The 25,268-nt window shown below is 48.1% G+C and overlaps 1 protein-coding gene across 2 annotated transcripts in view; it reads right to left on the bottom strand.

Annotated features, from left to right (window-relative positions):
• Window positions 1-25,268, bottom strand: part of C9H1orf53 (chromosome 9 C1orf53 homolog) — a 37,993-nt gene that overhangs the window by 4,229 nt on the left and 8,496 nt on the right. For both annotated transcript variants that reach the window (XM_040408343.1, XM_040408344.1), the window contains one exon: window positions 1,024-1,125. In XM_040408343.1, coding sequence (XP_040264277.1) covers window positions 1,024-1,125 — 102 coding nt within the window. The remainder of the gene's footprint in view (window positions 1-1,023; window positions 1,126-25,268) is intronic.

Below are 25,268 nucleotides of genomic sequence, written 5' to 3'. Positions count from 1 at the left end.
TGATGCTATGGACTGGCCCGCCCGTTCCCCAGACCTGAATCCAATTGAGCACATCTGGGACATCATGTCTCGCTCTATCCACCAACGTCACGTTGCACCACAGACTGTCCAGGAGTTGGCAGATTCTTTAGTCCAGATCTGGGAGGAGATCCCTCAGGAGACCGTCCGCCACCTCATCAGGAGCATGCACAGGCATTGTAGGGAGGTCATACAGGCACGTGGAGGCCACACACACTACTGAGCCTCATTTTGACTTGTTTTAAGGACATTACATCAAAGTTTGATCACCCTGTAGTGTGTTTTTCCACTTTAATTTTGAGTGTGACTCCAAATCCAGACCTCCATGGGTTGAAAAATTTGATTTCCATTCTTTTATTTTTGTGTGATTTTGTTGTCAGCACATTCAACTATGTAACAGATCTAAGATGTGTTATTTTTGTGTTCCCTTTATTTTGTATGTGTATATAACTAGATGAGGAGTGCCTGCTATACTTGACAAAGATATAAGTATTTGGGATAACCACACTGCACACTGGCCAATAACACGCTGGGCACATACCATACCCACAAAACACTTTCTGTGCACAGGGGGCTAACACACAAGCAAATAACATGCTAGACATATGCTGCATACACTGTTAACACTGTATAGATGTCACAAATGCCACTAACATAATTGAGACATGGTGCACACACCACTAACACACAGGACACATGCTGCACACACCGATAACACACAGGACACATGCTGCACACACCAGTAACACACTGGACACAAATCTTTGCATGTGCCAAATCTAAAGCAAATAAGTTATCCATTTAATAGGCTAACATCCCTGATACTGTTTTGTGACCATGTCTATATTACGCCGTTCATTACTGAATGAAAAAAATCTATTCTATGGTGTAAATTTTTAAACTATATGGCATAATGTTAGAAGAAAAAAAAAACTGATGAAAATTGAAGCAGGGTGTACAGGCCTTGCATCTAGCTGCACAGAGTGAAAATGAAGAGCTACTCACATGTCTGCACGCACTGCCGCAGCATTTCCCTCTCCTCAGATGAGCTAGTCTGGTGAAAACAAAATATCCAGTCTGTGGATCTGTGTATCCGTCTTGTCCAGCCTTCGAGAGAAACACACATTTTATTATTTAATCTATCTCCGAATAATAAGGCGTCCATGTCACCATTAAGTCACAGATGAGGACCCAAAGTCCTGTTCATGAGTACTGTGCCGCAATACATACAAGGTGGGGCATCAAAATAGACAATGACTCTAAAGCTGGTGGGTTCGGCCGACATACGAAAGGTATGCAAAATAACCGTGGAGCCCCAGTTATGGGTCTTTAACACAGTGAAAGCCAGATATCCCTCAAAGGAAGGAAAACTGAGCAAAGGGGTGTCCACATTACAGAGATCACCAAATCCACCATATTAAGTGGCCCCTATGTCAAGATCCCGCTCTTGTACAAGCTTTAAGGAAGTGACGGGAAAGACCTAAGCCAGTTATCCATCCACAGACAGCTGTTTCGGGGTGTTGCCCCTCATCAGTGTGGAGTAGGATTCTGGCTAACCGGGAGCAATGCCTTGGAGACTACTCAAACAAAACAATAGCTGATCTTAGGGAGACCAACTACAAAAAACACCATGGAGCCTCATTTAAGAGTCTCGACACAGCAATCCAAAGTGCATTTGGATATTGTTTTGTTTGACATACGAAAAGGGATGGGGAGCTTTCATCTCTCCCCTGACAGATGATGTTGGGGGAGACAAGAATTGGGCAAAATGAATATTTTCACCTGATCCTTTTGTTCTCCGGGGAGATAAGCCACCTCCAGAACTGTGTGGCAGGGGCTTTCTCCACTCTCCCCATAGCATATACAGACATGTTCAGATTAGTCAAACATGTATGTGTAATGGGGAAGCCGGGAGAGATAGCCGTTGGACGAATGGTCGTTTGGCCAACAGCTATTGAATGTGTATGATCAGCTTTAGGGCTTGTTCACACAACCGTTGCCCCTCCGTGCCGTGGGGCTGCCGCATGCGGATCGCGACCCCATTCACTTGAATGGGGTCCGCGATCCATCCGCTCCACAAAAAGATAGAACTTGCTCTATCTTTTTGTGGTGCAGAGGCACGGAACGGAACCCACTGAAGCACTCCGTAGTGCTTCCGTATGGTTCCATTCCGTGCTTCCTTTCCAATCAGCACTGCATCTCCGGATTTGCGGACCCATTCAAGTGAGGGGCAATGGCCGTGTGAATGAGCCCTTACTCTGACACGTTGTCTCTTTTGCAGACCTTGCCAGCCAAGGCTGAGGATTTAGCTTTCTCACACTTGAACAGTTCTGGTCACGGATCCTTATAACAATCCATACAGCGGATAGGTCAGAACATTAAAGCAAATTACGACAAGTGAACATAGTACATAGTCTAAAAAAGCATAAATTGTACCAGGTACTATCTCCCCTATGTTCCCCTGTAACAACAAAAAAATATATCAGTAAATACCGGCCACTGAGCTAAAGGGGTTTTCCAGCCTTTTAGGCCTCTTGCACATGACCGTATGGCTTTTTCAGTATTTTGCGGTCTGCAAAAAACGGATCCGCCAAAAATGCATTTTTTTGCGGAATGGAACAGCTGGCCCCTGATAGAACAGTACTATCCTAGTCAGTTATGCGGACAATAATAGGACATGTTCTATCTTTGAACGGAACGGAAATACAGAAACGGAATGCATACGGAGTACTAGGGATCGACCGATTATCGGTTTTACCGATATTATCGGCCGATATTTAGGATTTTGAACGTTATCGGTATCGGCATCTATTTTGCCGATATACCGATAACGTATTGGGAACACAGAACGCGCTGCTCAGCGCTCTCTGTGTTCCCTCAGCAGCACAGGGGGAAAGGAAGCAGTGTCTCCCTCCCCCTGTGCTGCTGCCGCCAATTAGAGGAGACAGGACAAAAGAAGTGGAGGGGCTGTGGCCACCGCTCCACCAATGAAGATAAGTCTTTCATTAATTCATATACAGGAGGCGGGAGCTGGCTTCAGAATCACATAGCCGGCTCCCGACCTCTATGAGCGGTAGCTGCGATCTGCGGTAGTTAACCCCTTAGGTGCCGCGGATCGCAGCTGCCGCTCATAGAGGTCGGGAGCCGGCTATGTGATTCTGCAGCCAGCTCCCGTCTCCTGTATATGAATTAATGAAAGACTTATCTTCATTGGTGGAGCAGTGCGCCCCCCCAAGCCCCCCAGTATTAATCATTGGTGGCGCAGTGCGCCCCCCACCCCCATCCCAGTATTAAAAACGTTGGTGGCGCAGTGCGCCCCCCCACCCAAGCCCCCCCCAGTATTAATCATTAGTGGCAGTGGCCACAGGATCCCCTCTCTCCTGCTCCTCCGATCGGAGCCCCAGCAGTGTAAGCCTGGGGCTCCGATCGGTTACCATGGCAGCCAGGACGCTACTGAAGCCCTGGCTGCCATGTTCAGCTCCCTGCTGCTGTGTGCACAAAGCACAGAGCAGCAGGGACAGTGTGAGATCCTATTCACCCTGATAGATCTCTATCAGGGTGAATAGGACAAGGGTTCTAGTCCCTAAGGGGGCTAAAAGTTAGTAAAAAAATAAAAATAAATATTAAGTATAAATGAAAAAGAAAGATTTACAAAAAAAAATTAAAATACACGTTAACAATAAACATTAATTTTCAGCAGATTTGTGTAGGAATTTTTTTTTTAAATTCCCAGAATATCGGCATAAAATTATCGGCTATCGGCCTGAAAGTTCACAAATTATTGGTATCGGCCCTAAAAAATCAATATCGGTCGATCACTACGGAGTACATTCCGTTTTTTTTGCAGACCCATTGAAATTAAATGTTTCCGTATACAGACCGTATATGGAACGCAAAAAACGGAACGTACACGAAAAAAAAAAAAAAAAAAAAACGTTTGTGTGCAAGAGGCCTTAAACTGATGGGCAATTCCATTTGTGACGGAATCACTATTTAAGTATGTGCTTCCACATTTGATGGTAAATAAGTCTATGTTATATCCTTAGGATAAGCCATCAATACTAGATCAGTGGGGACCCCTGCCGATCAGCTGTTTTAAGGGGCTGTGGTGCTTGTGTGAGTGCAGCTTCTTCAAGGTCTGCATCAGTTTCAGGATGGTTTGTTCCTGTAAATACTATACTTTTGTAGTAGCGGTTCACGGTAATGCAGCACTGCCACATTCAGTAACCTGCGAGGTGCTGAAAGCTGGACTCCCACGGCTGGATATTGAGGGAATATATCGCAGTTTTTTTTTTTGCGGATCCATTGTAACAATGCCTAAAACGGACAAGAATAGAACATGTTTGATTTTTTTTCCGGGGCTACGGAATGGACATACTGATGCGAACAGCACATGGGTCCGCATCCTATCCACAAAAAAAACGAAACTGACACGGAAACAAACAACATTCGTGTGCATGTAGCCTTATGATTTCTGAGAATCAGCAAGTGCAAAGACAGAGCGCCACTCCCCATGTGGTCATTAACGGAACTCAAGTCCATGTCACCATTAAGTCACAGATGAGGACCCAAAGTCCTGTTCATGAGTACTGTGCCGCAATACATACAAGGTGGGGCATCAAAATAGACAATGACTCTAAAGCTGGTGGGTTCGGCCGACATACGAAAGGTATGCAAAATAACCGTGGAGCCCCAGTTATGGGTCTTTAACACAGTGAAAGCCAGATATCCCTCAAAGGAAGGAAAACTGAGCAAAGGGGTGTCCACATTACAGAGATCACCAAATCCACCATATTAAGTGGCCCCTATGTCAAGATCCCGCTCTTGTACAAGCTTTAAGGAAGTGACGGGAAAGACCTAAGCCAGTTATCCATCCACAGACAGCTGTTTCGGGGTGTTGCCCCTCATCAGTGTGGAGTAGGATTCTGGCTAACCGGGAGCAATGCCTTGGAGACTACTCAAACAAAACAATAGCTGATCTTAGGGAGACCAACTACAAAAAACACCATGGAGCCTCATTTAAGAGTCTCGACACAGCAATCCAAAGTGCATTTGGATATTGTTTTGTTTGACATACGAAAAGGGATGGGGAGCTTTCATCTCTCCCCTGACAGATGATGTTGGGGGAGACAAGAATTGGGCAAAATGAATATTTTCACCTGATCCTTTTGTTCTCCGGGGAGATAAGCCACCTCCAGAACTGTGTGGCAGGGGCTTTCTCCACTCTCCCCATAGCATATACAGACATGTTCAGATTAGTCAAACATGTATGTGTAATGGGGAAGCCGGGAGAGATAGCCGTTGGACGAATGGTCGTTTGGCCAACAGCTATTGAATGTGTATGATCAGCTTTAGGGCTTGTTCACACAACCGTTGCCCCTCCGTGCCGTGGGGCTGCCGCATGCGGATCGCGACCCCATTCACTTGAATGGGGTCCGCGATCCATCCGCTCCACAAAAAGATAGAACTTGCTCTATCTTTTTGTGGTGCAGAGGCACGGAACGGAACCCACTGAAGCACTCCGTAGTGCTTCCGTATGGTTCCATTCCGTGCTTCCTTTCCAATCAGCACTGCATCTCCGGATTTGCGGACCCATTCAAGTGAGGGGCAATGGCCGTGTGAATGAGCCCTTACTCTGACACGTTGTCTCTTTTGCAGACCTTGCCAGCCAAGGCTGAGGATTTAGCTTTCTCACACTTGAACAGTTCTGGTCACGGATCCTTATAACAATCCATACAGCGGATAGGTCAGAACATTAAAGCAAATTACGACAAGTGAACATAGTACATAGTCTAAAAAAGCATAAATTGTACCAGGTACTATCTCCCCTATGTTCCCCTGTAACAACAAAAAAATATATCAGTAAATACCGGCCACTGAGCTAAAGGGGTTTTCCAGCCTTTTAGGCCTCTTGCACATGACCGTATGGCTTTTTCAGTATTTTGCGGTCTGCAAAAAACGGATCCGCCAAAAATGCATTTTTTTGCGGAATGGAACAGCTGGCCCCTGATAGAACAGTACTATCCTAGTCAGTTATGCGGACAATAATAGGACATGTTCTATCTTTGAACGGAACGGAAATACAGAAACGGAATGCATACGGAGTACTAGGGATCGACCGATTATCGGTTTTACCGATATTATCGGCCGATATTTAGGATTTTGAACGTTATCGGTATCGGCATCTATTTTGCCGATATACCGATAACGTATTGGGAACACAGAACGCGCTGCTCAGCGCTCTCTGTGTTCCCTCAGCAGCACAGGGGGAAAGGAAGCAGTGTCTCCCTCCCCCTGTGCTGCTGCCGCCAATTAGAGGAGACAGGACAAAAGAAGTGGAGGGGCTGTGGCCACCGCTCCACCAATGAAGATAAGTCTTTCATTAATTCATATACAGGAGGCGGGAGCTGGCTTCAGAATCACATAGCCGGCTCCCGACCTCTATGAGCGGTAGCTGCGATCTGCGGTAGTTAACCCCTTAGGTGCCGCGGATCGCAGCTGCCGCTCATAGAGGTCGGGAGCCGGCTATGTGATTCTGCAGCCAGCTCCCGTCTCCTGTATATGAATTAATGAAAGACTTATCTTCATTGGTGGAGCAGTGCGCCCCCCCAAGCCCCCCAGTATTAATCATTGGTGGCGCAGTGCGCCCCCCACCCCCATCCCAGTATTAAAAACGTTGGTGGCGCAGTGCGCCCCCCCACCCAAGCCCCCCCCAGTATTAATCATTAGTGGCAGTGGCCACAGGATCCCCTCTCTCCTGCTCCTCCGATCGGAGCCCCAGCAGTGTAAGCCTGGGGCTCCGATCGGTTACCATGGCAGCCAGGACGCTACTGAAGCCCTGGCTGCCATGTTCAGCTCCCTGCTGCTGTGTGCACAAAGCACAGAGCAGCAGGGACAGTGTGAGATCCTATTCACCCTGATAGATCTCTATCAGGGTGAATAGGACAAGGGTTCTAGTCCCTAAGGGGGCTAAAAGTTAGTAAAAAAATAAAAATAAATATTAAGTATAAATGAAAAAGAAAGATTTACAAAAAAAAATTAAAATACACGTTAACAATAAACATTAATTTTCAGCAGATTTGTGTAGGAATTTTTTTTTTAAATTCCCAGAATATCGGCATAAAATTATCGGCTATCGGCCTGAAAGTTCACAAATTATTGGTATCGGCCCTAAAAAATCAATATCGGTCGATCACTACGGAGTACATTCCGTTTTTTTTGCAGACCCATTGAAATTAAATGTTTCCGTATACAGACCGTATATGGAACGCAAAAAACGGAACGTACACGAAAAAAAAAAAAAAAAACGTTTGTGTGCAAGAGGCCTTAAACTGATGGGCAATTCCATTTGTGACGGAATCACTATTTAAGTATGTGCTTCCACATTTGATGGTAAATAAGTCTATGTTATATCCTTAGGATAAGCCATCAATACTAGATCAGTGGGGACCCCTGCCGATCAGCTGTTTTAAGGGGCTGTGGTGCTTGTGTGAGTGCAGCTTCTTCAAGGTCTGCATCAGTTTCAGGATGGTTTGTTCCTGTAAATACTATACTTTTGTAGTAGCGGTTCACGGTAATGCAGCACTGCCACATTCAGTAACCTGCGAGGTGCTGAAAGCTGGACTCCCACGGCTGGATATTGAGGGAATATATCGCAGTTTTTTTTTTTGCGGATCCATTGTAACAATGCCTAAAACGGACAAGAATAGAACATGTTTGATTTTTTTTCCGGGGCTACGGAATGGACATACTGATGCGAACAGCACATGGGTCCGCATCCTATCCACAAAAAAAACGAAACAGACACGGAAACAAACAACATTCGTGTGCATGTAGCCTTATGATTTCTGAGAATCAGCAAGTGCAAAGACAGAGCGCCACTCCCCATGTGGTCATTAACGGAACTCAAGTGGAAAGTATCCGCGTGGAGAGTGGGAACACATCTCACACGGGACCAGGGCCGCTGATAGGCCAGTACAGCTGGCCCAGTTGTACCGGGCCCGGCTGGCAGGGGGGCCCGGGCTGCCGACTCCCGAGCCATTTCAGGGCTCCAGATGGCGACCAAAATGGTCGCCAATGCGACTTAGAATTTACAAATGGCGACAAGACTTTTTAGTCTTGTCGCCATTTGCGACTAGACCCGCCGCCGCAGCTCTGCTCAAATCGGCGGGGCACAGGAGCTGATGATAGTTCTCAGCAGCGCAGGAGGAGTCTCTCCCTCCCCCCTGTGCTGCCCCCGCCGCTGCCAATAAGAAGAGAGACGGGAGGAGGAGGAGGAGGAGGGGCTGTGGCCACTGCGCCACCAATGAAGAAAACTGAGCTGTAATACAAATACAGGAGGCGGGTGCCGGAATCAAATAGCCGACACCCGACCTCTGTGACAGGGAGCTGCGATCCGCTGCGGTTGAGTTAACCCTTCAGGTGCGGTACCTGAGGGGTTAATTGTAGCTGATCGCAGCTCCCTGTCACAGAGGTCGGGTGCCGGCTATTTGATTCCGGCACCCGCCTCCTGTATTTGTATAAGAAACGTTGGTGGCACAGTGTGCCCCCCCCCCCCCCCACAGTGGGAAGTGCCAATGAGGGTTAAAAATAATAAAAGAAAATTAACTCACCTCCTCCAGTTGATAGCGTAGCAGCCGGTCTCCTGTTATTACTTCTTTCTTCAGGACCTGTGGTGACGTCACTGAGCTCATCACATGGCCCATTACCATGGTGATGGATCATGTGAGGAGCTCAGTGACGTCACCACAGGTCCTGAAGAAAGAAGTAAGAACAGGAGACCGGCAGCTACGCGATCAACTGGAGGAGGTGAGTTAATTATTTTTTTATTTTTTAACCCTCATTGGCACTGCCCGATGCACCACCAATGTTTATTATATTGAGGGGGCGCACTGCGCCACCAATGTTTATACTGGGGTGATGGGGCGCACTGCGCCACCAATGTTTATACTGGGGTGATGGGGCGCACTGCGCCACCAATGTTTATACTGGGGTGATGGGGGGGCGCACTGTGCCACCAATGTTTATACTGGGGTGATGGGGGGCGCACTGCGCCACCAATGTTTATACTGGGGTGATGGGGCGCACTGCGCCACCAATGTTTATACTGGGGTGATGGGGCGCACTGCGCCACCAATGTTTATACTGGGGTGATGGGGCGCACTGCGCCACCAATGTTTATACTGGGGTGATGGGGCGCACTGCGCCACCAATGTTTATACTGGGGTGATGGGGCGCACTGCGCCACCAATGTTTATACTGGGGTGATGGGGCGCACTGCACCACCAATGTTTATACTGGGGTGATGGGGGGGCGCACTGCGCCACCAATGTTTATTATATTGACCTTCTACTATGCATTCTGTATTCAGAATGCTATTACTTTCCCTTATAACCATGTTATAAGGGAAAATAATACAGTGAATAGACTGTCACCTAGGAACCGTGCGTGAAAATCGCACCGCATCCGCACTTGCTTGCAGATGCTTGCGATTTTCACACAGCCCCATTAACTTCTATGGGGCCTGCGTTGCGTGAAAAACGCACAACAGAGCATGCTGCGATTTTCACGCAACGCACAAGTGATGTGTGAAAATCACCGCTCATATGCACAGCCCCATAGAAGTGAATGGGTCCGGATTTAGTGCGGGTGCATTCCGGTATTTTGAATGCTGGATCCGGCACTAATACATTCCTATGGGGAAAAATGCTGGATCCGGCATTCAGGCAAGTCTTCATTTTTTTTCGCCGGAGATAAAACCGTAGCATGCTGTGGTTTTATCTTTTGCCTGATCAGTCAAAATGACTGAACTGAAGACGTCCTGATGCAAACTGAACGGATTACTCTCCATTCAGAATGCATGGGGATATACCTGATCCGTTCTTTTCCGGTATAGAGCCCCCGTGACGGAACTCAATGCCGGAAATGAAAAACGCTAGTGTGAAAGTACTTTAAAATATTAAGTTTAAATCCCCCCTTTCCCAATTTTACATATAAAATATATAAACAATAAATAAATAAACATATTACATAGCGCTGTCCAAACTATTAAATTATTAAAAAATATCTCCTATGCGGTGAGCATTCGCCATTTTTTAGTCACCTTGTCACCCCAAAAAATAGCATAGGACTGTTTTATTATGAGCCGAATGTTTCATAAAATGCGAAATGCACGCGGCTTTTTTGTTTTTTTTGGGGGTTTTTTTGCGCGGTATTGAGTATCGCAATAATTTTTTATGGTGACGAAAGCGAATCAAAATTTTGGTTTCAAAACAACCCTACGCCGATCTAGGGTTGTTGCGGGTATCGAAATTTCGATACCCAATCGATACTTTTGTCCCGGTATCGATACGATACCGGGATTTCCGTTTTTTCGATACTGGGCTGCGCTTCTGCGCAGTCTAGTATCTCTGAACATGAGCGCGCTGCTATCGGCGCGCTCATGTTCTCTCTCAGCAGCACGGGGAGAAGGAAGCTGTCCTCCCTCCCCCTGTGCTGCTGCCGCTGCCACCAATGAGAAGAGAGGGGCGGAGGAGGGGCGGCAATGAGAAGAGAGGGGCGGAGGAGGGGCGGCAATGAGAAGAGAGGGGGTGGAGGAGGGGCGGCAATGAGAAGAGAGGGGCGGAGGTAGGGTTGAGCGATATACCGGTATCACGATATACCGCGGTATTAAAAAAACGGCGATATGGCGATATCGCCGTTTTGTAAATACCGCGGTATTTCGTGACGTCATAGGAGCGGTCATGTACGCTGACCGCTTCTAAATCTGCGGCCGCCCGCCCCAGCATGAACCGATACGGGACATTTGCAGAGTACTTCTACTCGTGCAAATGTCCCCGATACCTGCTGGCCGCTTGCGGCGGCGCTCTTAGCAGTTCGGCCGGCGTGGGGGAGGGAAGGAATTCTGTCACTCGCATTTCCTGCACCCGACCTCTGAGAGGACGCTGTGATCCGCGCAATTAACCCCTCAGGTGATCACAGCGTCCTCTCAGAGGTCGGGTGCCGGGAATGTGGGCAGTGCCCCCCTCCTCCCTCCCTCCCCAGTATTAATCATTGAGGCCACAGGGTCGTCCCCCCATCATTGGTGGCAGTGGGCCCCCCCTCCTCTCTCCCTCCCCAGTATTAATCATTGGAGGCCACAGGGTCGTCGTCCTCCTCCTCCCCCCATCATTGGTGGCAGTTTGCAGTTCCGATCGGAGTCCCAGCAGTGTAATGCTGGGGCTCCGATCGGTTACCATGGTAGCCAGGACGCTACTGAAGCCCTGGCTGCCATGGTATGTTAGTGAGCAGCATTATACTCACGTGCGTCGTGGCCGCCGGTCGCTCCTTCTTCTGTCTGTGCGGCGCATTGCTAAGGCTTATAGCATTAGCAATGCGCCGCACAGACCTATGAGAAGAAGGAGCGCCCGGCGGCCACGACGCACTTGAGTATAATGCTGCTCACTAACATACCATGGCAGCCAGGGCTTCAGTAGCGTCCTGGCTACCATGGTAACCGATCGGAGCCCCAGCATTACACTGCTGGGACTCCGATCGGAACTGCAAACTGCCACCAATGATGGGGGGAGGAGGAGGACGACGACCCTGTGGCCTCCAATGATAAATACTGGGGAGGGAGAGAGGAGGGGGGGCCCACTGCCACCAATGATGGGGGGACGACCCTGTGGCCTCAATGATTAATACTGGGGAGGGAGGAGGGGGGCACTGCCCACATCCACCAATGATGGGGGGGACGACCCTGTGGCCTCCAATGATTAATTCTGGGGAGGGAGGAGGGGGGGCCGACTGCCACCGATGATCGGGGGGAAGACCCTGTGGCCTCCAATGATTAATACTGGGGAGGGGGGGGGGGCCCACTGCCACCAATGATGGGAGGGGCACCCTGTGGCCACTGCCACCAATGATTAATACTGGGGGGGGGGTGCACTGCCCACTGCCACCAATGATGGGGAGGGGGACCCTGTGGCCACTGCCACCAATGATTAATACTAGGGGGGGGGGGGGTACCAGAGGGGGCTGATAAGAGGGAGAGGCTGGGGGGGCTGATCAGAGGCTGGGGAACTGCCCGTCTGCCCCCATACAGTATAACGTCTCCTTGTGGCTGCCCCCCATACAGTATAACGTCTCCTTGTGGCTGCCCCCCATACAGTATAACGTCTCCTTGTAGCTGCCCCCATACAGTGTAACGTCTCCTTGTGGCTGCCCCCCATACAGTATAACGTCTCCTTGTGGCTGCCCCATACAGTGTAACGTCTTCTTGTTGCCCCCCATACAGTGTAACGTCTCCTTGTGGCTACCCCATACAGTATAACGTCTCCTTGTGGCTGCCCCCATACAGTATAACGTCTCCTTGTGGCCCCAAGTGTTTTTTTCTTCTAAATGGGCCTTTATCGCGATATATATCGTTATCGCGATAAATTTCTTAATATCGTTATCGTGGGAATATTTTTGATATCGTCCAACCCTAGGCGGAGGAGGGGCGGGCGCACTGCGCCACCAATGATAGGATTACTATCGGAGCGATGGGAGGAGACATCAGCTTCACTAGTGGGCGTTCCTTTTCCCTGCGCTGCGATTGGACAGCGCTACAGCCAGGGAGAAGGAACGCCCACTAGTGAAGCTGATGTCTCCTCCCATCGCTCCGATAGTAATCAGCAGCATGTGGAGCAGGAGAGGAGACAGTAATGGGGCACTGCGGGCGAACGGAGCGGCGCCCAGGACTAAATGGTGAGTGCTGAGACATCGCTGGGCGCCGCTCTGTGTGGCCTAATAGTGAAAGTCTGGACTCATATACAGTAGTCAGTCTTTAACACATACAGGAGGCGGGTGCCGGCAGCAGAATCGCATTGCCGGCACCCTGCCCCTGACAGGGAGCTGCGATCAGCGGCAGTTAACTGCCGCTGATCTGCTAGTACCCGCCTCCTGTATAAAGGGGTAAAATCATTGGTGGTGCAGTGTGCCCCCCCCCCCCCTCAATCCCCCCATCCCATTAAAATCATTGGTGGCACAGTGCGCCGGCCCCTCTCAACCCTCCAGTATTAAAATCATTGGTGGCAGTGGCCACAGGGACCTCTCCACTCCCCCTCATTGGTGGTGCAGTGGCAGCTTCTGATCGGAGCCCCAGCTGTGTAAGCCTGGGGCTCCGATCGGTTACCATGGCAGCCAGGACGCTACAGAAGCCCTGGTTGCCATGGTAACATCCCTGATGCTGTGTGCACAAAGCACAGAGCAGCAGGGACAGTGTGGAGTCCTATTCACCCTGATAGAGATCTATCAGGGTGAATAGGAAAAGGGATGAAAGATCCCAGGTTCTAGCCCCTAAGGGGGGAAATAGTTATTAAATAAAAAGTGAAAAAAAAAAAAACACTAAAATATGAAGTATAAATCACCCCCCTTTTCCCAATTTCACATATAAAATATATAAATAAACATATTACATCGCCACGTCAGAAAAGTCCAAACTATTAAAATATTAAAAAAAAATCTAGGTGGTGAATGCCGGAACAGAAAAAATAAAATAAAAACTGCGCGATTCGCCATTTTTAAAAATGAGGAATGCACGTGGCTTTTTTTGTTTATTTTTTTCGCGTGGTATCGAATGGTATCGAGTATCGCAATACTTTTTCATGGTATCGAAACCGAATCAAAAATTTGGTATCGCAACAACTCTACGCCGATCTGATCGGCGTAGCGTTGTCACGATACCAAAGATTTGATTCAGTTTCGATTTGGCGACTAAAAATTTGATTTGGCTCCTAAATTTTTCAGTTCAGGAGCCAATGGCTACTAGGTATTTTTTTTAGTCTGGAGCACTGCATTTTAAGTATTTTGCTGTCAGTGGGCTGGCTCCAGTAACAGCAGGCAGTGTGGGGGCGGCGCTCACTCACTGACGTCACACGCCTGCTCCTCCCACTAGGCGGCGCAGGCGCGTGACGTCAGTGAGTGAGCGCTGCCGCCCGCACTTGTTACTGGAGGCTGGAGGGTGGAGGGAGGAGGCAGGAGCTGAATGTAAGGTAGTATTTTAGTAAAGAGATGAGCGCTGTGCCTGTGCTAAAATTAAAGTTACTGTCTGCAGCCTGCACGGCTGCACCGATTTATTAATGTATACTACTGTGAGTGGCGGGGGGGGGGGATCTATATGGATGACGTCATGACGGCACTGTTATAGGGAGGGCGGGGGATCCGTGGATGGCACTGTTATGGGGGGGGGGGGTCTGTCATGTGGATGACACTTATGGGGGGGGCCGGGGGGTCTGTGGATGACACTTATGGGGGGGATCTGTGGATGGCACCATTATGGAGGGAGGGGGATCTGTGGATGACACTGTTATGGGGGGGATCTGTGGATGACACTGTTATGGGGGGATCTGTGGATGACTGTTATGGGGGGGATCTGTGGATGGCATGAGCATGAACTTGCAAGACAGCTAAACTTTAAAGACCTTATAAATGAGTTTGCTGAAGCAAAGGTACGAAGAATGTCCACTACAAATTTGTAACACCTTTGGCAAAATGGGAAAGGACTAGTGAAACTGGTCAGTGTTTTTGGGTGAAGCCATAAATATATGCACATATGCAGACTGTGAATGTTCAATTGCACTCTGAACTTGGGTCGTTTGACTCCTGTTGTTTTTGTGCCTGTTGGCGCACTTATGTTTACCCAGTTGTCTACAGTAAACTATCTTTAACGAGACCTGGCTTGTTGTTTTTTTTCCACCTTTATCATTTGTTTAATCTTCCTAATTTTTTCAAAATACCACTTCATTTATTCATTAATGTTTTTTTATTACATATTGATATTAAAGAGGTCTGTTCTCATCTGAAAACAGTATTTATTTTGGACCAGGGGTGTGGCTGAAGGAGGGATCAGGGGGTGGAGCTGAAGGGGGCCCCGTCATGTATGCTGTACGGGGCCCCATGATTTCTATCAGCGGCCCTGCACGGGACAGTCTAGAGAGAGGTGAGTATATGGTTGAGAAATTTGAAATGTTAATAAGAAGGTAATTGGTGTATTCATCATTTAATCAAGAGAATCTGCAAAACAATTTAAGAAATGAATCGAATAAAATAAAATAAAATAATTCTGTCAACTCACTTTGCTGGGGAAAGGGTTGTCAGCAGAATAAGCTCAAGATACCTGAGACATTAAACCCCCCCGGCCAGGATCGCATGTTAAATGTTGTAGACTGAAGGCAGCACAATCCACAGGTGGCTTCAGGTCTATCGCTTTATTGGAACAATATATGGCTCAACGTGTTTCAGGGGTTTGTAGTAATACCCCCTTCCTCAGGAGACAATTGGGTTGTCAGGTTCCCTTTAAATGGGGTTTTCTAAGGGTATTTTCACACTTGCGGCAGGACGGATCCGACAGGCTGTTCACCCTGTCGGATCCGTCCTTCTGCTATTTTGCCGTGCCGCCGCTCCGTCCCCATTGACTATAATGGGGATGGAGCGGCGGTCTGGCAGCACGGCGAAATAGCGGAAGGACGGATCCGACAGAGTAAACAGCCTGTCGGATCCGTCCTGCCGCAAGTGTGAAAGTACACTAAGACTTTAGAACTGATGACCTATAATCTGGATAGTTCATCAGTACCATCAGTTCATCATATATTGTTACTGTGAATAAAGCAGTAACATGTATATTAGCTTTCTGAGCAGGTCTCAGTGTGGTGAATCTATAGTACATAGTGATATGATATTATGATATTGCTAGGACACAGCTCTGCCGTCAGCATGTCTAACCCTGTCAATCAACGGGAGGGGGAGAGTGCAGAGCACAGGGGGTGTTACAAAGCAGTGCTCAAAGGATTCAGCCCCACCTCCTGGTGCTCTAACTTCTCATGTGCATATGAATAAAAACGTAGACATCTCTACAGCTGTTTATCATACAGACAAAAGAAAGGTATCATTTAAATCAGCATGATAAGCGCTACAAGGCAGTGTTTCTGGTTTAATAGGGTTGATCCTGGTGAGAGAGCTTTTTTAATTATATGGGGATGTTGGTCCGGGAAAACGGACAAAATAGGACATGTCCTGTTTTTTGACATCCATTATTCACTGGCGTAAAAAAACAAACAACCATGTCAATACTCCTATAGACTAACAATGTTCTTATTTATGGACATGTGACAGCCATTAAAAGAATGGCCATCACACATCCATTTTTCACTGTTATGTTAATGTAGCCTTAAGCTTTGTTCAGAGGAATAGTTTATGCAAACTGCAAAATGACCTAAATTCCACAGCAAAATCTGAAAGATATTCCAATTTTGCAGTGGATTTTACCATCTGAAAGACATCTATAATTTAAAGATCTGCAGCATACTAAGTTCTGCAGCATAAAGCCTGCAATAAATAAACCTCATGCAGTGCCCTTGGGTACTGTGATACAGTGAAGGGTATGGTCTGGGAAAACAGGTATTTTCCTCCCAGCGTGTGCTGCTGAGCTGATTTGCAGCCATGTGGGGTCAAACACCGGACTGGATTTTAAGTGCCGGTCCGGGTTTTGGCAGCACCTAGCTGTCCTTAATAGACAGCTGGGCTTAGCAGCAAGGTGTGTGTGTGCTGGGATCTTAGGCTTGTGCAGTGCTGGAGGTCTGAGACCGTGTTTAGGGGAAACAGCCCCCTAAAAGCCTGCTATGGACTGCTGGAGGCAGAACTGCCAACAAGGTGATTTTTGCTATGTGGACTTTCCATTGTGTGTGAACTAACACCAAGACTGCAAAGTGAAGTTTTGTTTTTGCCTTGTGTGAATAAACACGAAAGTTTGATTTAGGAACTGGTAATTTGCCTCTGTACTGCGTCCCCATACCCTGTCTACCAGATCGAATCCCCACTATTGGTGGAGGATGCGGGCACGCGCAGGAAGGCTGGCGTAAACGCCAAAATATTTTTTTTTTTTTCGGGTATGGCTGGATATCCTGGATTAAACCAGCTAAATTCAAACCTGTGTCACTTGACAAAATGGAGGCTGTAATGAAAGCTCTCGTGGAGGCTAACCAACACCAGCAAGAAACAAACCAGCTGCTGTTGCAACACGTGATGTCTTTACAGACTGCAGGAGGGTCTCAGAGTGTCCATGATGTCCGGAAAGCAGTCCGTGCGGCGATCCCCAAGATGACACCCTCAGATGCCATCGAAACCTACCTGGCGATGTACGAGAAGGTGGCCACAAGGGAGAATCTACCCCGAGATCAGTGGGCTGAGGTCGTCGCTCCGTTTCTGGCATTCGATTCCCAGCGGGTGTATTTCGACTTGCCGGGCGATCAAGCGGCCGACTACCAGAAAGTCAAAAGGTAAGATTCTGGCAAGACTGGGGGTGAATGTGTTGATCCGGGCCCAGCGGGTGCTTCAGTAGAGGTTCAACCTGGCTGAGCCTGTGAGACCCCAGTTTTTTAACTTACTTCACCTCTTGGAAAAGTGGCTACAGCCTGACATGCTGGGCCCCACTGCTATGCTGGATCGTCTGTTAGCTGATATGTTCTGGAGGGCTTTGCCACCCCCTCTCCAGCACTGGATTGGCCAGGTGTCTCCTGGCAATGCCCTTGAGATGGTGGACCTGGTGGAACGCTATGAGGCTACCAGGAATCTAAAGGGGGGTTCTTTCGGGAGGGGGCCAGTCAAACCCCGGAAATCTCCACCCCAGGCCTGGAGGTTTGAGCTGATAAAACCCACCCAGGATGTACCCACCACGGACCTGGCTCTGATAGTCTGTTGGTGGTGTCAGGAGCCTGGCCATGTAAGGGCTGACTGTCCCCATCGGGTTGAGCCAATGGAAACTAACTATGGCTACCGTCAGTCGCTATATGCCAGGAAGCTGTGCGCAGCGGGCACCCCAGAAACTCTAAACCACTTGTGCCAGGTAGAAGTGGGAGACATTCCAGCGGAGGCCCTGCTGGACTCAGGGAGTCTGGTGTACCTAGTAAGGGCTTCGCTGGTACAGTACGCTGAGTATACTGGCAGGAAAGTCAGAGTCATGTGCACTCATGGGGACTTAAAAGACTATCCCACTGCCCAGGTGTCTCTAACCACAGGGGCCGGCTGTGGATTCATGAAGTGGTAGTTGCCACAAACTTACACTATAAACTTATAATAGGGAGAGACTTCCTGGGCTTCCCATCACTGTGGCCTGCCTCGAGAGTGACTGATACACGTGAGACAGGGGTAACCCCAGCAGAGTGGCCTTGCTCCAGGGGGAGGCCAGAACCCTGGGAATCCGAGGCCGAAGGGCCAGCGGTAGGGGTGACTGCCACTTTGGTGGAAGAGGGGGAGACAACCCCACTGAGTAATGGTGGGAGACGTGGAGAACTTGCCGCCGGGGCATGAGCTGGCAGACCTCAACGTCTCTGGGGATAATTTTGGTACTGCACAACACCAGGACCCAACCCTGTCCCGAGCCTGGGAAAATGTATTAATAGTAGATAGTGAACCACAACAAGCTGGGGCAGAGTTGGTGTTCCTCCGTTTTATGGTTCATCAGGATATGTTGTATCAGGTAAACCAGCTGCGGGGTGAACCCATTGAACAGTTGTGTGCCCCAGGCTTATCGCAAACTTGTGTTAGAGTTAGCCCACCAACATGTTCTCGGGGGTCATCTGGGAATGCAGAAAACACAGGACCGGATATTACAATGGTTTTACTGGCCCAGTTTAGAGAGGTGGACAAATTCTGTAAGTCTTGCCCGACCTGCCAGGCAACTAGCCCCCAGCACCTTTTCTGCAGTCCCTTGGTACCTCTCCCGATCATCGAGGTACCGTTTGAGCTAATCGCGATGGACCTTGTAGGCCTAGTACCGAAGTCCGCTAGAGAATACCAACACATCCTGGTCGTCCTAGATTACGCCACTTGGTACCCGGAGGCGGTGCCACTGCAACATACATCGGCTAAACTGATAGCTAAGGAGCTAATGGAAATGTTCTCCCGAGTGGGGCTACCTAAAGAGGTTCTGACTGACCAGGCTCCTACTAGGTTCTCGCCCTTTGAATTGCTATATGGCAGACATCCTCGCGGTTTGTTGGACGTAGCCAAAGAGGCGTGGGAACAGCAACCCACTCCGCATAGAAGTGTCCTTGAGTATGTTACCAAGATGCAACAACAGATAGAGACCGTTTTGCCTCTTGTCAGGAAGCATATGGAGGCCGCTCAGCGAGCCCAGAGTCGGATCTATAATCGGCAAGCTCGGGTCCGGATCTTTAACCCGGGTGATCGGTGATTGGTTCTGGTACCGACCGTGGACAGTAAGTTCCTGGCTAGGTGGCAGGAGCCCTAAGAGGTACTCGAGAAAGTTGGAGAGGTAAATTACAAGGTACACCAGCCAGGGCGGCGAAAGCCAGAGCAGGTTTACCATGTTAATTTACTAAAATCTTGGAAAGATAGGGAGACCTGTACTGAAGACAGCCGGCGGCCGGGTTTTCTAGGGTAAGGTGTTCCGGCCCCTCTGTCTGATGCAAGGGAAATGGTTGCCACAGTAAAAATTGCTGACAGCCTCTCCTCTAAACAGGCTCAGGAGGCCAGGGAGTTCGTGAGTCGGAACACGGATGTGTTCTCGGTCCTCCCTGGACGCACTTCCGCAATCCAGCACGACATTGTCACTGAGCCTCAGGCAAAAGTCCGATTAAAGCCATACCGGGTACCCGAGGCTTGGCGACAAGCCATCTCAGAGGAAGTGCAGCTAATGCTGCAGCTAGACATCATCGAGGAGTCTAAAAGTGAGTGGGCCAGTCCAATAGTCTTAATACCCAATATATAAAGGATGAGCGAACCAATTTGTAACAAACCATGTGAGTTATGAATTTCACAAAAAAGTCGTCTGCTAATTGAACCCGAAGCGTTTCAGGTTTGTTTCAGACAAGTCCAGTAAAACAGAGTGCAGCACAATTTTACTGCACTAAACCACAAGGGATGAAGAAGAAGGATGCTTACATGACCCTGGGAGGAAGTGGGGGGGGGGGGGGGGGGAAGCTTGCTTGGATCAGCCAATCAGTAGAGCGGCAGGCAGAGTGATGCCAGTGCAGAGCAAGCAGAACGTCATTCTGTGTTGAGCTGTTAAAGGGTTTCTACCACCACATTTTGACCTAATTAGCTGTCAGACACTAGCGATCTGCTAGTGTCTGCTGTACCTAACCATGCTATTGTAATTCCTTTCTCTGCAGCGGTTACCCTAAAAAACAGTTTTATTGGTATGCAAATGAGCCTCTAGGTGCTATGGGGGCGTCTTTTCAGCACCTAGAGGCTCCGTCCACTCACCAGCCCGCCCCTCTCCTCTAGATTGACAGCCTACTCGCGCCTGCGCCGTGTGCTTCTGTATTCGGCGCAGGCGCAGTGACTGTTGGACTGCTCCCTGCGCCATAATCGTTGCAGGCGCAGTGAAGATGCCGGCGCAGGGAGACAGTCACTGCGCCTGCGCCGAATACAGAAGCACACGGCGCAGGCGCGAGTAGACTGTCAATCTAGAGGAGAGGGGCGGGCTGGAGCGCACTGGGCGGCAGAAATGGTGAGAGGACGGAGCCTCTAGGTGCTGAAAAGACGCCCCATAGCACCTAGAGTCTCATTTGCATACCAATAAAACTACGTTTTTTAGGGTAACCGCTGCAGAGAAAGGAATTACAATAGCATGGTTAGGTACAGCAGACACTAGCAGATCGCTAGTGTCTGACAGCTAATTAGGTCAAAATGTGGTGGTAGAAACCCTTTAATGAGGGTGAATGAATACATGCAATGTCTGACAGAAAACAATCTTACACAGTATACTAAGGCATAAGCAAGCATCTCTTCTAGTGTGAAAGGGACAGTGTAGGGAAAGAATAGAAATAATTGAGTGTCTTTGATCAGGGAAAGCAGTTTGAGGGAGGGAGGGGCTGGGGTACAGTGCTTAAGAATACAGCTACTGCAGAACTTTATTCTGCAAGAGAAAAAATATTCTTTTTTTCTCAATTGAGCAGAGGGAAAGCATTTTTTTTTTCTAAAGAACCTGAAGTTTGTACATATTATTTTTGCCAGTACAGCACCCCAACAGCATTCTGCTGCTCAGCATTTTTTTCAGTGCCGGTACTGTTAAACGCGTTGTAATATAGCAAAAGCATTTTATGGCAATAACGCAATTTTTAGACCAGTGAAATAAAATGCAAATTACACCGTAGACAAATTACACCGTAGACAAATTACACCGGCTTTCCTGCATCGATATATTGTTGGTGTGGGCAGGAGAATAATCGTATTACAAGTTTGCAATGTGTGTTTTACATTAGAGAAAGGTCTTCTCTGAAACTGTGTTTTTGAATGCAAATAACACAATAGTCAAATCTTACACGGGCCTTTTCTGCATTGTAATATTGGTGTTGGGGGGAGGTTTGAATAATCGCATTACAATTTTCCAATATGCGTTTTTAAATGCAAATAAAAAGTAGGTAGAAATCTTACCGATGCCAATACTGCATTATTCCCAAAGTAATTATAGTCAATAGCAGTATGCACTGTGTTTGTAGAAGGGGAAGGAAATTTAACTGCACCTCTGTCTTTAAGTTACAGAAAAACACGCTTGAAATTTTACTATAACTGTTCCATAATTTGTGTGACTATGCACCAAACCCATGACTTTTCATTTTATTTAAAACCGTGAGTTTACATAAAGCTTCATAATAAAATGTCTGTAATATGGAAGGGTTCAGAATCAAAATGCAAGACCCACGCCTTGTTCTCCCAGAGCCAGAATGTGGGTAGTACCAGAACCAGCTTTGGCCAGAAGTAGTAGTAGTTGTCTGCAGTTGACTCTGGGTTTGGGAAAGGTGCAACATTATCATTGAGAAAAAAAAGAGGATGAGATTGAAATTGGATTGCTCAGTCCTCCACTGAATCACAGCAGGATTAGGTGGAGGTCACTTCTAAGTCTGACATCATGCCTTGGTGCCAGGGTTCACAGCATTCCTTCTGCTTCTCCTCCTTGCTGCCCCAGAGAAGCCTTTCAGTGCCATCCTCTCTGTCTTCACTGTCCCCTCCTAGTGGAGCGCCTTATTTTTTCTAAGAAGAGGCAACAAAACCTCACCACACCCTACGGCAGATAGTCAAGACAGCTTGCCTTGTACTCTCATGTGGAGCAAATCATGGGCCGCTCCTTTCGATTTTTGAAGGTGGACACCTGGTTCAGCTGTTACGGGCTGGGACAGTACATTTCTTTCATGGCCCACTGGGTCAATGTTTTTTGCGGCAGCACCCCAGCAATAAAGTCAGGTTCTTTTGACACCTCCATGTTCATGTCGGCCTGGTTCCCACAGCAGGCACTTATCCACTTCCTCCTCCATGGACATCCTCCCATCCCCAACAGTAGCAGGGCAGAGCTTCCACTCCCCCTCCCTCCTATCACGTGTTAAATCAAGTGTTGCCATGCGGGGTTAGCGCTGATCGGCCTTGGCATGAGTAGCCACACAGCCAATCAGTTGCTAAAGTGCATCAAGCAGCAACAATCCTACTAGCTGTCTCCCCGCAGACTCCAACTGGGCAAGTTGGTCTGCGACAATGGCCACAGCATCATGGCTGCACTGAACCTGGGGGTAATAACACATGCTCCCTGCATGGCGCACGTGAGCAACACTTTTAAAAAAAAGTACACTGGCTGGTGCAAGGTGCTAGCAATGTACAGGAGACTGTCCTCAAATTTCAGCCATTTTTATGTGGCAAGGAACGCCCTCCTGGACTTATGGCGACAGAACGGTCTGCAGTTACAATGCTTAGTCTGTGACATTCTAACTTGCTGGAATTCCGCTTTGTATATGCTAAAGCAACAGAACGAGCAGCGTGAACCCATGAATGGTTTTTTCATGCACCAGACCTCCTCAGGAGGGTGCATGTGTTGTTTCGAGGTAAGGCAGTGGCAGATCATCTGAGATGCCTGTTGTGTGCTTATGCCTTTCAAAGAGGCCATGAAATTTGTCAGTAGGGACAACTGCGGCATGAATGATGTCACCCCCCTGATACTTATGTTACAACAGATCCTCACACTCATGCAGAAGAACAGCTAAAGCATCCTGCTGCCCACCCTGTAGCTGCTTGGAACCCACAAAAAGAAAGTACCATGGAAGAGGAGAAGGAAGAGGATGAAGAGCTTCCACTGGAGGAGGAAAAGTATGTGGTGGTGGAGCAGGATGATGATGATGACACTGGCCACAACAATCAATCATGTCAGTGTGTTTGTGGGGGGGCAAGCCAGAAAGAACTGGCTCCTCAGGCACGCTGGCCAGAATTGGCAAACTCTATGCTTACTCATTTTCTGACAGGCATATCACTCACATCATGCAATCTGATGATTACTGGATAGCCTAACTATCAAAGCAAAATAGGGGTATGTTTTCCTCCTGCTGAAAGGGAGGCCTAATTACGTTATCAGGAATCACTGTGAAGACAGCGTACCACAGCTTTCTTCAAGCAGATGCCTGCCACAAGCTAGTTTGAAAGGGAAGCCCCTCTCCACCCCCAGAGAGTTACCCACCTCCCGCCTTCTCCGCTGTCCCAGGTAGCAAAAGCAGCAGCAGCCAGTTCAGTCTCAACATGATGGAACAGTTTCTTCATGTGCCGCGCCAGGCTCAGCAAAGGGAGACCTACCATTTCAATGCCCATGTTCAGTCCTACCTGGACTCTGGCCTTTCTAAGGCACATACCCTGTTCCCTGACCCCATGGACTTCTGGACAGGCAGACTAGAACAGTGGCCTGAACTGGCCCAGTATGCTCTCTCTGTTCTTTCTTGCCTAGCCTCCAGTGTAATCATGGAAAGGGCTTTCAGCATGGCAGGGGGCATGCTGACACCCAAACAGTGTCCGCCAGTGTCTAAAACATTATTTTTGTCAAAATGAACCCGGCACGGATCTTGGAACTCTTTCTTCTGACAATACATACTGGCAAGCATTCTGTCCACATTAACGCATAATTTTTGGAGGCTTGGTCCCAGCAAGCCACTCTTTCTTCTGACAAATAATACTTGTGCGTGTCATATGAGAAGGCATTCTGTCTTCGTTAAGGCATCCTTTTTGGACGCTTGGTACCCCAACAAGCCACAGTTTTTTTCCAATTTTTTTGAAGCCTTGGAATATGAAAAAGCATAACACATGTGCTGGCGCAGAGTGTTTTTAAACATGCTGTTCTTCAACCATGAGTTTACCTACAGCTATGTATGTCAGTGTCACTCAGAGATCATATACTATTGCTGTCATTGCGTTCCAGAGCTTTGGGAGGGAAAAAGTGGAGCAATTGGAGCCACTTTGGTTTGGGTAGAATCAATTAGGGTCTGAAAAACCAGAAATGAACTGAATCTTAAAAGGTTTGCTCATCTCTGATATACACACACACAATAGCTGCCACTGTTCAGTGGTGTCACTGTCCTCTCATACAGCCTTACAAAGGGATGTCACTACGAGAAGGGAGAGTTCTCTGTGATTCTGCTCAGTGTCAACAGTTCCGCATTGAAACCACAACATGCATCAGTGGAATTTACAATACAATTCATTAATTCCATTTCCAACCAGTTCTCCGCCAGCAGATTTCTCCTTCCCACATGCCATATTAATTAGTGCGAGCATGGTCAGCTTAAAATCCCGCCTGTGTCGGAGAACTGACACTCCGTGGACATTAGGAAATTGTTCATGACAAGAAACAGGAAAAATGGGAACAAAAATCTAATTACAATTCATTCTTTATCATTCACTAAAAACCCCTGATGGCCTGCATAGGGTCTGGAATGGTAAATACTCTCTAATGCATGCTAATACCATAGTAATAGACGGAGTCTGGCGTGGAGTCACACGGATATGGCTAGTTTCTTTACACAACATTCTTTAAACTACATTGACAGAAAAGTGATTAATCAGTTCACCATGGAGAACACGTACAGCACACACCACTGAGGTGTGAATGAGGCTTTAGGCTTCATGCACACTACTGTAGTTTTGGGCCGTGTCCGATCTGCATTTTTCGCGGATTGCACGTAGACCCATTCATTACTATGGGTCTGCAAAAAAATGTGGACAGCACAAGGACGTCATCCATGTGGTGTCTGCTTCCGTGTGGCCATTCTGCCATTATTCTTGGCCATTGGCCAGTTCTAGTAGAAAAATGCGGCATGAACGGCGTTTCTACTAATGCTCGTTCCCAATAACCGTGTAAAGGCGCCGCATATCACCCGATGAAAGAGCGAAATGCGCGTTCATGGGGTGAAATAATAAGGTGCGGACCCCTCAATCATCGTTCCTCTGCACTGCCTGGGAAC

This window comes from Bufo bufo, chromosome 9 (assembly GCF_905171765.1).
Source record: "Bufo bufo chromosome 9, aBufBuf1.1, whole genome shotgun sequence".
NCBI classification, from domain to species: domain Eukaryota; kingdom Metazoa; phylum Chordata; class Amphibia; order Anura; family Bufonidae; genus Bufo; species Bufo bufo.
The sequence above is the reverse complement of the archived record's forward strand: the minus strand, read 5'-3'. Positions and strand labels throughout refer to the sequence as shown.